The sequence below is a fragment of the Sceloporus undulatus genome, chromosome 2 (assembly GCF_019175285.1).
Source record: "Sceloporus undulatus isolate JIND9_A2432 ecotype Alabama chromosome 2, SceUnd_v1.1, whole genome shotgun sequence".
Lineage (NCBI taxonomy): Eukaryota > Metazoa > Chordata > Lepidosauria > Squamata > Phrynosomatidae > Sceloporus > Sceloporus undulatus.
Window position 1 is genome coordinate 268,545,336 of NC_056523.1, and position 15,550 is coordinate 268,560,885.

The following is a 15,550-nucleotide window of genomic DNA, read 5'->3' on the forward strand; positions in this document are numbered from 1 at the left end:
GTCCAAATTTAAGAAGAAAAAAATTGTTTTACCTTGGATGAAGTCCCAGTCCACAGGCTACTCTTCATGGTTCCCCTGTTGCAGCTACAATGCAGTTCTCACAATACAGAAAACATGCTGGGGTAGCTGTGTTGGCCATTTAACAAATACACTGGTACCCCGGGTTACGAAATTAATTCGTTCCGCCGCCGCTTTCGTAACCCGGGATACTTCGTAAGCCGAATAGCCCATAGGCGCTAATGGGGAAAAAGCCATTTAAAACAGCGCCGGGGTTTTTTCGTAACCCGAAAAAACCTTCGTAAGCCGAAACAATAAATCCCTATGGGATTTATTCGTATCCCGAAAATTTCGTAACCTGGGTATTTCGTAACCCGGGGGACCAGTGTACAAACAAAAATCCATCAGTGATACCTTTATTGGCCAACCAAAATGCACAATATACTTGTTGCAAAACAAAGATAGGTTATTTTGAAGATGTAGTAGACAGAAAAATATCAGATTACTTCAGTGCTTACTCTGCCTAAGAATGAAATGCCAAGGAGGACTACAGCTTGCATGTAAGTTGTAAGCATCCCTCCCCCCCACACACACTCATTTTATAATAATGTTAGCCACATGTTCTCAAAGTACCAGAGCAGTTCCAGCACAAAATGTCTTATTCAGTCATCAAAAGACCTTTCTGTCCTGCCTCCTCTTAGGAGTTTATCAAATGGGAGGAATTTCTCTTAAATTCGAATGAAAAGAAAGTGGGGCCAGAACGCATTCACTTAAAGTTGCTAGTTTTGCGCAGTTACGTGAATGTGCATTGCATTCGAACTGGCTTCCCATTGCCTGAAAATAGCATGCCATTGCCCAAATTTGCGTGTGGCAGTCTAACACGCAATAACGTGAAACTACATGATTGCGTTCAGATTGCCATTGGATTATACTTCCAATTTCCCTTGTCTGATAAACTTCTTAAACCTTGGATATTTGGGAATGTCTGAGCAAATGTCATTATACGTTTATGTCTTGTAATGTGAAATTGCAGAATTTTTGAAAAGCCAACTGGACAGACTAATGCTAGCAAGTTTCCCATCCCTTTGGTACTGAAGGCAGCAAGAAGAGCAAATTATGTTTTCTGGGTCAGAGTAAACCAAAGCTAGTTCATATACAAGAGTTGGTAACTTTTGCTTAGCAACAGACTGATTCAACAAATTTAAGAATAATCTAGCTCTGTTGTGTGGGAGAGACAGGGAAATACACGATAATATTAACTATTTTCCTGGCTCCAAAATTGAATTTTCAGGCTTTCTGAAAATAGAAGCAGCAGCAGCGACTACAGACAAATATAAATCAAGATCTATACACTAGACACTAAAGGATGGGTATTTGTGCATCCCATGCCAGTGGAATGTTGCACATAGCTGTACCACAGGACTGGAGAAGTTGCAGCCTTCCAGATATTGTACTCTGGTTCCCTTCGATCTAGCCAACATGGGCAATGGTCAGGAATTGTGAGAATTGTAATTCAGAATCATGTTTTGTTAGAAAAGTTGAGTAATGATTAATCAAAAATAACATGCTATTTTATACAAAGGAATTGCCAAGAATTAAACAAATTGAGGTTGTTGGATTTTATTTTATTTTTAAGATTACTTATTTAAAAAAAAATATTTGGGCTGTAAAATTCTGATGAAACAGAAGATCGGTAATATATGTGTTTCTTCCCAAAGTATTGCTGCAACGTCTCGTTTTCCGGAACAGTGTTTGCTCAGTTCACCAAGAATATAATATTAGGAAATATCTGCTCAGTAACATCAGCATGTTTCTGCTGTGACACAACAATGAGGAAATAGAATAGAGTGACTGTTAAAGTTATTTGGGATGACAAGTCTGAACTTATGTTGTTGTTGTCGTCGTTCTTGTTATGTGCCATCCGGTTGGCTTTGATCTGTGGCGGCCGTATGAATAAGAGATTGCCAAGAGACCCTGTTACTAACAGTTCAGGTCAGGTCTTTCAAACTCAGGGCTATGAGTTTCCTTGATTGTGCATACTTATCTAGTGTAGCTTTCTTTGACTTCCAGTGGAACGTGTATCTGTGGATATGTATAGGAACATACCACTTAGAGTAATAATCTAAATGAGTTAGGTTTCTGACATGCTCTTTTGTTCTTGTGGTTGTTTTGCCTTGAGAACATGGCAGATCTCAGTCATATGCAAGGGATGATGGGAAAATTATCTACACATAAGGTTCAGAATCATTCTCATCTGTCCATCACTGCATTCAAACTTTACATCAGCTGAACCAAAAAGAGAAAAATCCCAGTGCAGGGTTGTTTTGACTGTCAAAGGCAGTAGATATGCTAATGGAATTTAAAGTTTATTTACTGTAATCTTAAAGATTACAGTAAATAAATTTACCTGTTAGTAGTTCTCCTCATCTTAAAATGCTTTGCTATGTGAGCTCTAGAATCTAGTAAAGTACAGTAACATCCAAAATCCACAAAACAGTGATCCTTTATTAGGCCAACCAAAATGCACAATATATATGTTGCAGGCTTTCAAAGTTCCATTGGATTCTTCATCTGGCAAAGGTGTTAACAATTACACAGGAGAAAGAGAAAAATGGCAATGTTAGTCATAGGCCTGCATTTGTCAAGGAGTTGTGGTTGTTGTCCTCAGTTCAGATGGTTTGGAGGGGTATTCATACAGGTACTCCCCTCTTCCTTATGGCCATGTGAATACTGGGAGAGTCTTAAAATCCAGGAAATAAACTTTAAATTCCATTAGCAAGTCTACTGCCTTTGAAATCCAGTTTGTCTCAAATCCTTTATGAGGCTAGATTCCCATTTGTTAGGCAGAGAACACTGAAGTTCACAGAAAGCATCCATGCTTTTGCATCAGGAAAACATTTAGGTGTTGTTAAGATAAAACATGCCAATGTAGTCCCAATTTTTTTTAAAAAAAAATTCTACCTTTGTTCGAGGTAGAAACCTCATATAGTAAAGTCTCAGTCAAATGACTTTTTCTATAGGATTCTCCTTTTGCATCTAAAATACAATATCTTCGCATTCAGAAAACATTTCCAGGATAGCCGTGTTGGCCATATAGCAAAGTACTATAACAACCACAGTCCATATTGGGCCAACTAAAATGAGCAATATACATGCTGCAAGCTTTCAAAGCTCCACTGGCTTCTTCATCAGGCAAAGGTGTTAAAAATCTGTTTTTACATCTTCGTTAAAAACCTTTAACAAACCTTTAACCTTTGCTGTAAGGTTTTTAAAAAAGCATTTTTCCTGTATGAAACACCTTTGCCTGATGACGAAGCCAGTGGACCCTCAAATGGTTGCAACATGTATATTGTGCATTTTGTTTGGTCCAATAAAGATATCACTGTTTTGTGGATTTTTGACGTTATTATACTTTGCATAGGGCCAACACAGCTGCGCCTGGATATGTTTTCTAGTTTGATACATTATATGAATTATGTAATAACATGTACAGTGCCTTGGTATCTGCTGGGGTTTGGTTCCAGGATATTCTGTGGATGCCAAAACCCGAGGATGCTCAAGTCCCATTAGATACAGTAAAAGGGTGTTCCTTATCTAAGATGGAAAACCAAGGTTTGCTTTTGGAATGTATATTATGTTTGAATTTTTTCCAAGCCATGGATGCTTGAATCCATGGATAAAAATATCGTGGATACAGAGGGCCAGCTGTACTGTCTTGATGTAGTAGGATGCTTTCATTGCTGAAAAAGATTAATTTGGTCTTAGTGCAGCTCACTCAGTCTGTGGAGAATTGTTGCCACTCTTAGGAACATTGATCCATTTTCTATCTCAGTCTTGTAAACTCTGACTGGAAATTATTTTCTGACAATATTTTTTCCTTACCTTCCTTGGAGATCCATGGTATTCCCTCCCTGATGGTCTCATACCCAAATACTAATCAGGTGCTTCCAGAATCAGGTAAGATCAGATGTATTCAGGATTATATAGAAAACAATCTTCTTAGGGTCTCTGCGAATTCAACAATGGGTTCACTGCGCCTGCGCATGTGCTGCTCGGAACCTACTGGAATCACTGGGAGAGTTTACTCTGCAACATATTGAAACTTTTGTGGCGGTAACTCCGCCCACACCGTTATAAGGCCCCTGCCTTCCCGTCTTTTTCCCCAGTTCCTTTTTTCCGACGCGCTAGCTGCTTCAGGGAACTTTTGCTTGCTTTCGCTTGCTTGGAATCACTTTCGTTTTTTGACCTCGGACTGTACTCTTGACCATTCTTTGTCTCCTCGCCCCTGGTAACTTCGGACTTCGGACTGTGTGACCTCGTTTACAGGATTCTCCTCTGGCTTTGACGACCTCGAACATGCCTGCACCCTCAAAAGGTGCGACATTTGTGGGGCAAGGTGCCCGTCCAGGACCCCCACTCCTCCTGCCTGCGTGGCCTTGGCAAGACCACGATACCAAGGCCTGCCTTCTCTGCAGATCCCCTCGTCCAGGCCCGGAAGAACCGCGAGTCCCGGCTCACTTCGGCGATTGCCCTCCGGCAAGGTACAAGAGGGGGGTTCGCGGTCGTCCTCTCTTCCCCGCCTCCGGCCCCCCGCCTCATCTTCTCGGGCCAGTGTTGTCCAGTGTCACATCTGGAAAGGCCGCCGTCCCACAGTGTGGTGGGTGTCCGGCCGGGCAATCCCTTCCACCACCCGCTGGCTGTGGCTCGAAACGCGCCCAGCGCCACCGACGAACCCTCCAAGCGCCCCCACAAGTCTTCGGGGACTGAGGGTACGAGCCGGGCCTCCAAACCGACGAAGAGATCGGAGGCTCGCATTCTAAGAGGCGACCGAGCCGGAGGTCCATCTCGCCAACCCTTCGTCTTCCAAGGCATCCAAGGCATCTCGCCACGCTCCGAAGCCAAGGAGCTGGCTGTGCCTTCGGAAGGGGCAAAGTCCCAAGGCCTTCCTCATCGGCAGTGCCGCTGTCCCTCTTAGACCGCCCGGACAATCTGTTCTTCCCAGCGGAGGAGTTCCCAGGCCTGGGAAGAAGAGGCACCATGACAAGTCGGGTTGTGATCCTGCCCGAAGAAGTTCAAGTCTTCCAGGGATCGGCCCTCCACCGACCCACCAAGACAAAGGACAAGAAGCGCTCCCCTTCTAAACAGGCCCGCGCTTCCCACCTCGACAGCTCACGCGATCCGGAGCCGACGCCGGAGGGCGACGGACTCCGGTACCGGATACTACTCCACCGCCTCTCCCACCATGGACTTTGTCCACGGGACGGACGAGACCGTTCTTCCTCGCTCGCCAAAACACCGGTCGCCCTCCCATTCTGGAACCGGCGACGATGAAGACCAGCCCCGCGGACATGGGATACCGGACCTGTTCTTCGATACGCAATCGGGCCGGTATTACTTGTCGGTTTCGGAGGACAGAGCGATGAAGGAGTTCACCAGGCTGAACCCCCATCCGGTAGACCAAGGCATCCCGTCCAGATCGGTCCCGACCGTATCTGTCTACGAGAGGTCGCCATCCCAGCACACCTCGCAGCGCGGGTATCCTCGACGGACCTCGTTCCAACCCGCCCGAGATCCCAGTTAGAGTGACGGACCCCTCTCCTCTGACCTGGACTCCGACGACGAACCCTGCTTCCGTCTGAAGCACCTTCGGACGAGGAGGTCCTCTCGGGGCCGGCCCGCCCCAGAGGATGCATAACCGGAGCCGTCTTCCCCTCGCGGACGACGTCCGGTCCTCACCGAGCCATGTCGTCAAGATGGCGAGGGCCTCTCGACATCGAGCTCGCCTCCGCGGAAGACGACGCTGAGGACCCGGTTTGAGCTTCGGGTGCAACGGACGAGTGCCACCCCACCTTGTCTGCCTCTTCTTCCTCGCTCCAGCCATCATAGAGGTCCTGGGACACCCCGGCCACCCTGTCAGCAGCGCCTCCCGCAAGGTAAGTCGCTCTACAGAGTCGCCCCGGCGAGCTGTCCTTGGTTGGCCGACCACCCCAGGCGCGAACTCTGCTATCGTGGAGGGAGCCCAACACAGCTTCGTTTCCAAAGCAGGCGACCTCCCGTCGACCGGGAGAGAAAAAGGTGGACGGACTGGCCAAGAAGGCATACTCGGCATCTCGCCTGTGGGGTCAAGGTTGCCAATTACACATACAGCCTGCATGGGGGCCTACATCCAGACCCTCATGGAACGGATCTCCCCCTCATCCTCCGAACGTCCCGATGACATCCAGAGGCAGCTGGTGGAGATCAGAGACGAGACTCATTCCATAGGGAGTTGGCTCATCACCACTTCCAGGAAATGGCAGAATGCTCAGGGAGGGCCATGTCTGCATCCATGGCATTGACGCCAGGCCTGGTTGAGGGCCTCGGACCTCAACCCACGGTCAGAGGCGGCCATCGAGGACATGCCCCTCGACGGCAACCGGAGGCTCTTCCATGCTGAGAACCGACGACCGCCTGAACAGGAAGTTCAGGATGAAGGCGGCGGCGAAGAAGCATGGCATGTCCTCAGCACCACTTCTCCGTTCCGGAAGCGTCAGCTCCCCGGGCAGCCGCAAGGTCAGTCGCAGGGGACCTTCTCCCGGGATCGGCATCCCACAGCAGGGCTCCCAGAGACAAACCTCTCTTTCCCCTCGCTCTCTCCTCTCTGCCGTCGCAACTTCCATTGCCTCGGTACCCATCGCAAGTCGCCGGCAGGACACCGACCAGGGAAGAAGAGAACCTAAGGGACGCAGCGCGCTTCGTCTCTCCTTCACCCCTCTTCTTCCTGGACATTTTGAGGCCCATGTTAACACATGGGCCTCTATAATAACATCGGACTCGTGGTTTTCTCAACATCGTCCGTAGGGGTTATGGCCCTCGAGTTCCAAGAGCTCCCTCCAACTGGAGCCTTCATGTCCGATGCCCCCTCGGACACACCTTCTCGACGAAGTGCGCGCCTTGCTTGGTAAAGGGGCAATCTCCCTTGCCGCCCGACCAATGTCCTCGGGCCTTTTTTTTCCAGGTACTTCAGTCATGAGTACCGAAAGCGGATGGGGCATCAGGCCCTCATCCTGGATTGAGACAATTGAACTTGTTCCTGGACTACTAGCCACGCCTTTTCGAACCTTGGCTTCCATTCTGCCTCTCCTTTCGCAGGGCCTGGTTTGCGACCGTCGACCTGAAGGACGCCTACTTCCACATCGGGATCTGAGAATCCCACCGGAGATTCTCTCGCCTTCGCTGTCGGCTCCACTTCATTATACACTACAACAACGTGCTTCCTTTCGGCTTGGCCACGGCTCCACGAGTCTTCACAAAGTGCATGGCAACCGGTGGTGGCATACCTTCACCAGAAGGCTTCATGGTCTTTCCCTACCTGGACGTCTGGCTATTTGCAGCCGAATCCCAAGGCGAGCTGCAGGAGGCAGTCTCCTTCGCCTTGCGCCTCTTGGACTCCTCGGCTGGTCGTCAACAGGAAAAGTCCCACTTCACACCGGCCAGACAGGTCAAGTTCATCGGGGCCATCCTCGACTCCGAAAAACTGCTTAGCCTTCCTCCCTCCGGATCGGTTTCAGCCCTGACATCGTCTCTAAAGCGTGCATGTCCACAGAAAGTGAGAGCCAGAGACATCCAAGTCGCCCTAGGCCACATGGCATCGACAACATTCGTCACACCCCTTGGGCAAGACTTCGTCTTCGTCCTCTTCAATCCTGGTTTCCTCTCGATCTTCTCCGTTAGAGGACCCCCCGTCCAAGTGGCTTACGGTAACCGAGAACCGGAAGCCGCCCCTCAGATGGTGGTTCGACAGCCCAACGTCTGCACCGGTGGTCCTTTCATCAGCCCCAGGCACAACGGACTCTGACAACCGATGCATCCTGGAGGGATGGGGCGTCACCTGCTCGACTTGGTTGTCAAAGACAGTGGTCGGCACAAGACAAGCTTCTCCCATATCAACGCTTTGGAGATGCTCGCAGTGGAAAAGGCCTTGAAGGTGTTCGAGCTCGCTGTCTCAGGAAGGGTGGTCCTCCTGAGGACGGACACACCACCGTGATGTAACATCACAAACAAGGTGGTACAAGATCCAGGACCCTGCTCGACCCACGCTCCGCATCTGGACTGGTGCATCCAGAGACACGTCCTCCTCCAGGCGATTCACCTTCCCGGGGAGGACAACGAGCTGGCAGATCACCTCAGCAGATCTCCCTCAGTGTGCCACGAGTGGAGGCTCCATCCCGAGACGTCCACGACCTCTTCGATCGGTGGGGAACCCCCCGGATCGACCTTCTTCACGACCAGGTGGAACAGCCACTGTCCCCAGTTCTGCTCCAGGAAGCGAATGGACGGATCCCTCGGAGATGCATTCGCCTTCCTCTGGACGGGGAGCCCTCTACGCCTTCCCTCCGTTCCCTCTCATCATCAGAGTGGTGTCCAAGATGAACAACGACCGCTCGCATGCGATCTTGATCACCCCGTGGTGGCCGAGACAGCCCTGGCTTGCATCCCTTCTTCACCTCTCCAGGAGATGCTTCCTCCGTCTCAACCCTCACCCGGACCTGCTGTCGATCCAGGATGGACGGATTCTCCACCGGACATCGGAGCCTCCCGATGGTAGCCTGGAGGATACAGCCCTGATGCTTGGCCGGAGTCGGTGAGGACGGTGATCCTGGCTGCAAGGAAGCCTTCCACCCAGCGGTCTTATGCCCTGAAATGGAGGAGGTTACCCCTTCCTTGACCGAAAGGGCTTGTCCTCTGCTCAGGTTTCCACTCCAGTGGTGCTGGAGTTTTGATGGCACTTTGGATGATGGATGTCCCTCACATCCATCAAATGCTACTTGTCTGCCATTTGTGCAAAATACCAGTTCGGGGGGAGGGTTTCTTCTTCAAGGACCCTTGGTGAAAGGGTTCCTGAAGGGTTGTGCCAACCTGTATCCCCCCTGTGTCGGTACCGACGACGGCTTGAGTTTGGAGACGGTACTGTCCGGCCTCCAATCCAAGCCCTTTGAACCGAGGGCCCAGCGAACTTGACAACTGACTTGGAAAACCGCTTTTCTCGTGGCCATCACCTCTGCCCGCCGTGCGGGCGAACTCTGCTTTACTACGGAGGGACCAGCCATTCTTGAGGTTCCACAAGGACAAGTGGTCCTCCGTACGGACATTACCTTCTTGCCGAAGGTAGTGTCTGCCTTTCACATGTGCCAGGACATTGTGTTGCCCACTCCGCATCCAGCCCGACGTCGGATGCGGAGCGACGCCTGCATTCTCTTGACGTCAGGAGAGCACTGTGTTTTTTACTGGACAGAACTGCTGCCTCCAGTCGGTCCGAGAGACTTTTCCAATGCTACTCGGAACCGAGAAAGGGTTGCCCGTGTCCTGCGCAGAGGTTTCCAAATGGGTGCTGGTAACATCCACCCTCTGCTATGAACTGTTGGGCAAACCTCTCCCTGGCAGGTTCGGTCCCATTCCCACGGGCAATGTCAGCATCCTCTGCATTCCTGTCGGGGATTCCCTTGGAGGATATCTGCAAGGCTGCTGTCTGGTCCAACCTCTAACTTTATTAAACATTATAGGTTGGACACCAGGGCCATCCGAGACGCAGCTTTCGGGAGGGCTGTGTTGGTTTCAGGGTTGCATTGATTGCACTACTGATGGTTGTGTGTTTTAACTCAGGTACAGTTGACACTGTTTACATTCTTTCTATGTTGGTTTGCACAAATTCTATGGGATGGTCTTGCATGACCTCTTGTTCCCTACGCAGGTTTAGCAATGTTATGGCTATGTTTGATCTGTGCATGAACAAAAAGACCGACTCTTTTTTATGGTTCAAGGTGTTTATTATTGTAAATAATATACCTTTGGTTTACCAGGCTTGGTTTCAGGACATCCCTCCGCCGCATACCTTAGTTGTCATCTAAACCCATTTGTATGAATTCGCAGAGACCACGAAGAAGAAGGACAGTGTTGCTTACCTGTAACGGTATTTCTTCGAGTGGTCATCTGCGAATACATACAAATCCCACCCTCCATCCCCTCAGTGTCCTGCTCTCATTGGCTCTTTCCATCGCCTGCTTGGCGGAAAAAATTGCGGAACTGGGGAAAAGACGGGAAGGCAGGGCCTTAACGGGTGGGGCGGAGTTTACCAAGCCAAAAAGTTTCAATATGTGCAGAGTTAACTCTGCCCAGTGATTCCAGTAGGTTCCGAGCAGCACTGCGCAGGCGCAGTGAAACACCAATTTGTAGTAGTTTCGCAGATGACCACTCAAAGAAATACCGTTACAGGTAAGCAACCTGTCCTTCAGTGGTTATATGTGAATCATAATTTGATACATTAATTTAATTTAATGACGTTGCATTTAATATCATCGCCTTTCAGTTTTTTAAATCTTATGAGACGAAACACTCCTGGATTTGGTACCAGTTTCTGAAGGCAGACATAATTCCTTTTATAGTATATAGTATATCTTGTGACAACACAAGATATCATATATCAAGATAGTATATCAACACAAAAAGCAGTGTCATTAAGATTTGCATTGTGCTGCAAAATTATGAACTATTCAGTTTTATAGGCTTTTTTCTAATTTCCTTCTCAAAATCTCAAATTAAATTTTATAGATTTTAGAAGATATGAGGGAACACGAGAAACATTGCCTTGAACCTAATTTCCATACTGCCCACCATAGTACCCATGCTGTGCCTTTGATCTTTTCTATCTCAACTGTACTTTAGTGTGAACAGTCCCACCTAATGAGAGAGCATGAAGATGTGCAAGAGCGGACAACGCTTCGCTACGAGGAACGAATCACAGAGCTCCATAGTATTATTGCTGAGCTAAATAAGAAAATCGATCGACTGCAAGGAACTACTATAAGGTACAATGATCTCCATGAATTGTGTCAGCCAGCTACCAGTGTGACAGTACTTTCCAAGTTTCTTGAAATAATTTTCAAACAGATGAGCTCTTTCAGACATTCCCTCCCAGATTTATAAACTTCTTCTGGTTATATTCCCTAATCCCTACACTCCTATTCTTCTGTTTCTCAATCTGTTTAGTTTCTGTACATATGCAGCCCCTGCTCAATATTGGCCTCAGGGGTGGGCAGTTCAGATAACTGCAAGGACTGCCAAATATGCCAAAAATGAAAACAAAACTGAAAGTGGCCAAATGTCAACTTCTGGTTTTGAAAATGACATTATATCACTTGCAGCATGTCGATATGCAACTGTACAGCAGTTTCTGATCCCTGAATTACAAAGTAGTATGCAGTTCTTCTGCCTTTTCTCCCCTTGACAGATTTTCCCTGGTAAGGAAAAGGCTGGAACAAAAAGTGGAATAAGAAAGGAAGACTGCAAGCAAAAATGATATTATGTGAGGCCCCTGTAATATTCAGCAAACAAAACAAGGCAGTGAATGCATAAAAACCATATCTGGAATTGCCTGTTAGCATGTTATTTTTCTTGTTGTTGTTTGCCATCAACTTTGATTTATGGTACTTCTATGAATGAGAGATTCCAAAAGCCCTTCATCTGAACCCCTGTTCAGGTCTTGCAAACTCAAGGTTGTGGCTTTATTGAATCAGTCCATCTGTAATGGGGGTCTCCACTTTTCCAACCATTATCATCTTTATTTTATTTATTGTTTCTTATTGTCTTTATTTTGGGTCTAAGTTAAGTGTGGTCCAAACACATACTGCAGAAATAATCCAGTTTGAGACTGCTTTAAGTGCCCTGGCTCAGTGCTAGGGAATCCTGGAATCATAGGTTTATTGTGGCACCAGAGCTCTGGGACAGAGAAGGCTAAATGTCTTAGGCCCTGTACAGATGGGCCTGATAGCATGTCCTGGCGACGTACTAGGGTTGCCTCGGGGGCATTGTTTATATACGCCCCGCAACCCTAGTACATCAAACCCCAGGACAACCACAGGACATCAAAATGGCGGCACCCTGTCTACATGGGCACCGCCATTTTGACGTAATGGCTGCGTCGTGTCCAAACGGCACAGCGCGGCTGTTATATCCTGCCGCCGCTTCCCCAAGGCCTGAAAAAGCAGCGGATTGGGGCCTCTGGGGCTGCCACCGTACAAAACTACAGTTCCCTAGCACTGAGCCAGGCAATTAAAGCAGTTTCAAACTGGATTAATTCTGCAGTGTGTTTAGGACCTATGTTTACTTCACAGACTTAAAACTCTTCTCCCTTCCAAAAGGACTATGACTCATAATTTTAAAAAACCTAAATTTTTTGTGTGTAGCTGTATATTGCAAGGTGGTCTGTTTTTCAAAATGTGTTTTGAAATATTTAAGATTAACTGTTGGTGAAGGAAGGAAATTTTCATAAATTGTACTTGCCTTCTACGGCATCCTCCCTTAGTCTCAGTACCACCTTCCATGTTGTTCCAGAGGTCATCTAACTCTGGAGAAAATGTATTGGGCAGGGACAGGATGCAGGAATAAAGATTAATCTGTTCCCCCTTTCATCTCTTTTCTCATTGAACCTTCTGCTTGATCAAAGAGCTTCCTATCAGTAGAGGACTCTCAACTGGATACAACCTTATGTAATTTATTTACTCAATTTTATATTTGATTGTTGTTGCAGTTTGCCATCTAGTCAACTTTGACTTACATCAGCCCTATAAATGAAAGCCCTCCAAGAGTTCTGGTTATCAACTGCCCTGCTCAAGTCTGGTAAACTCAGAACTAGAGCTTCCACCATGCAGACCAGTCACCTTCTTCACCTACTGCCTTCCACTTAATTAAGCATTATCATCTTTTCCAGTGGGTTGTTTCATAATACAGTCAGCCCTTCTTATACATGGATTTTTTATACATGGATTCAAGCATCCACAATTTGAAAATATTTTAACAACGTATAAATTTCAAATATCAAACCTTGATTTTTCATTTTTATAAGGAATACCATTTTGCTATCTGATGGGACTTGAGCATACACGGATTGTGTTATTCACAGGGGATCTTGCAGCCAAACCCCAGCGTATAACAAGGGTCCACTGTATATCCAAAATATGACAGATTCTGTATTATTGGCCTTTTAAAACAATCCAGAGGGGAAAGGGAGCATGTAGCTTCAGGAATCTTATTGATCGTGTTTATTGATCTGTTTGGTATATACAATCGGCCTTACGTAGCCCCAGATTTATTATCCATGGATTCAAGCATCCATAATTTGAAAATAATTTAACAATATAAATTCAAAAAAAAAACCGAACCTTGATTTTATAAATAAGGGACACTATTTTACTATGACATTGTATTTAATGGGATTTGAGCACCCACGGATTTTGTAAACCAGAGAAGGTCCTTTGAGCAAACCCCAGTAGATGCCAAGAGCCCACTGTACTCTTTTTATCCAACACTGAAGGTGGGCTATATGTTTACAGTTTCTATTTATGCAACATTTCTGGTGTACAGAGAACCCTCTGTGTACAATTACAAATGTTGTGTTAAATCTTGCCAGGTCAGATAAACTGTGGGCCCAAACAGACAGGCCAAAATAAAGCTGCTTCGGGTCACTTTGGAGTTATACTGTTTAAATGATGCATGCATCCTAAGATGCCAGAAGCCGCACCAAAGCCATGCTCCAGTCCTTAGGACTGGAACGCACCTTTGACACAGCTTCTGGCCTCTTAAGATGTGTGTGTCATGTAAACAGCATGCCTCCAAAGTGACCCGAAGCAGCTCCATTTTGGCCTGTCTGTTTGGGCCCTTTATTTCCTAATTCTTTCGTTTCACTGCAGGTGTTTACAGAAGTTCACCTCTCTTGGGAATTCATCCTTTAAGAAGTGAGAAATGTGGCTGCAGACAGTTTATTGTGTTAGACCCTAGAAGATAAATGTCTGAAGTACAGTATGAGTACTGGCTAGCTTTTGAAGGAATATACATTCTTCACAAAACCACCATTTGTGAAGAATGGCTGTAGTGGTTGCACAGACAATTAAATGATGAAGTGACTTGTTGACACATGGGAAGGACTCTGTTTTTTTGTGTGTGTTTGTTTTTTTGCTACTGTCAGAGACATTTTTACTCTATCTCAAGTTTTATATTTGTTTATCATAATCTTTCCTATCCAGTTTTCCCATCAATCTGCAATTAAAAAAAAATACACAAAGCATGCATTTCTAAGGGTTTAACCTAAAATATAGACCCCTGTACATATTTGGATATGTTTTGATCCCAGTATTCTATCACAAAATTCTGACAATTATGAAAAATTTAAGATAACTTCATTCTGATGTCTTTGTCCAGGAAATATAAATCAAATTGTCTCACTTTAAAATATGGACTATATGGACTATTTTATCTATTAGTGGATTAATTTGATGCACTGTTTTATCTATTAGTGCTTTCATTTGATGGTCATTGGGTGCACAGCCTTTTTAGCCTAAAGGTTTATCTGTTATGTTGAATGAGAAGAAAGAGAGAGGCATAAGCTGTATCCGGCACTGCAGAAATAATGCTGTTTGAAACCAGTTTACTGACAGTTCAGTGCTGTGGAATTCTGGGATTTGTAGTTTTGTGAAATATTTAGCCTTCACTTTCAGAGATTTCTGTTGCCACAAAGAAACTGCAAATCTCAGGCTTCCATAGAATGGCACCATAGCAGTTAAAGCAATGTCAGCTTGCATTATTTCAGCATTGTGATGCAGCTACAAACATAGTCTCTAATTGCTGAGAGAGTGATGAGCCTTCTCTCAATTCCCTCCTCATTCAGAATAGAGTAATCAGTATGAGGATCTTTCTCTGTCCCTCTCTGGGCTTGTCTACATGATTAAAATAATCCTCATTCTATTCAAATAGACTGTGATCTGGCCACATGCAACTCAGAGGAATTTAAGATTCTTGCAAGGAAGGGGGTGAAAAACTCCAAGAAAAAGGAATCAGATATTGTACTGGAGCATCTGCAAATATTCACAAGGATGTGCATCATTGAACATGCCTCCAGCCAGCCACTTCATGTGGCTGCACATTTTAGGCAGAGGAAGGGTAAATAGATGCAAATTTGTGCCGGAAATTGATGACAATTAAGCCTCAATATGATTGTGTGAAAATCCACAGCAATTTGCATAATACACTTACATGTAGATTAACCCACTTCTCTCTCTTTTTCTATGGAGCCTTGTGGACTCTCTGTCCCATTGGTCCTTTGTACAGTGGTGCCTCGGGATACGAAATGATCGGGTTACGAAATTTCCGGGATACGAAAAAGTTGGATTGGCAAAAACTGTTTCGGGTTACGAAATATTTTTCGGGTTACGAAATTCATTTCGGCGCGAAATTCAAATGCTGCAAAGTGCAGCTATAGGCTTTCCAGTGCTAACGGAAAGCCTTTTCGGGTTACGAAATTTTCGGGTTACGAAAGGAATGGCGGAACGAATTAATTTCGTAACCCGAGGCACCACTGTACAAATCTTTCTTTCCTTCCTTTTAATAGCAGGAGGAACTACACTGTGTATATGAAATCAGTGGGAAGGGTGGGATGGTGTTAATGGTAGAAGAGTGTAGTGACAACAATGGGGACTTCATTTAAGGATGTGGTTGTCCACACCTAACTTGAGTGGAGCTGCAG

General features: G+C 46.3%; 1 protein-coding gene across 2 annotated transcripts in view; it reads left to right on the plus strand.

The window, feature by feature from the left end:
- The window catches only part of MCC (MCC regulator of WNT signaling pathway), a 322,683-nt gene that overhangs the window by 178,807 nt on the left and 128,326 nt on the right, over positions 1–15,550 (plus strand). For both annotated transcript variants that reach the window (XM_042448793.1, XM_042448794.1), the window contains one exon: positions 10,699–10,841. In XM_042448793.1, coding sequence (XP_042304727.1) covers positions 10,699–10,841 — 143 coding nt within the window. The remainder of the gene's footprint in view (positions 1–10,698; positions 10,842–15,550) is intronic.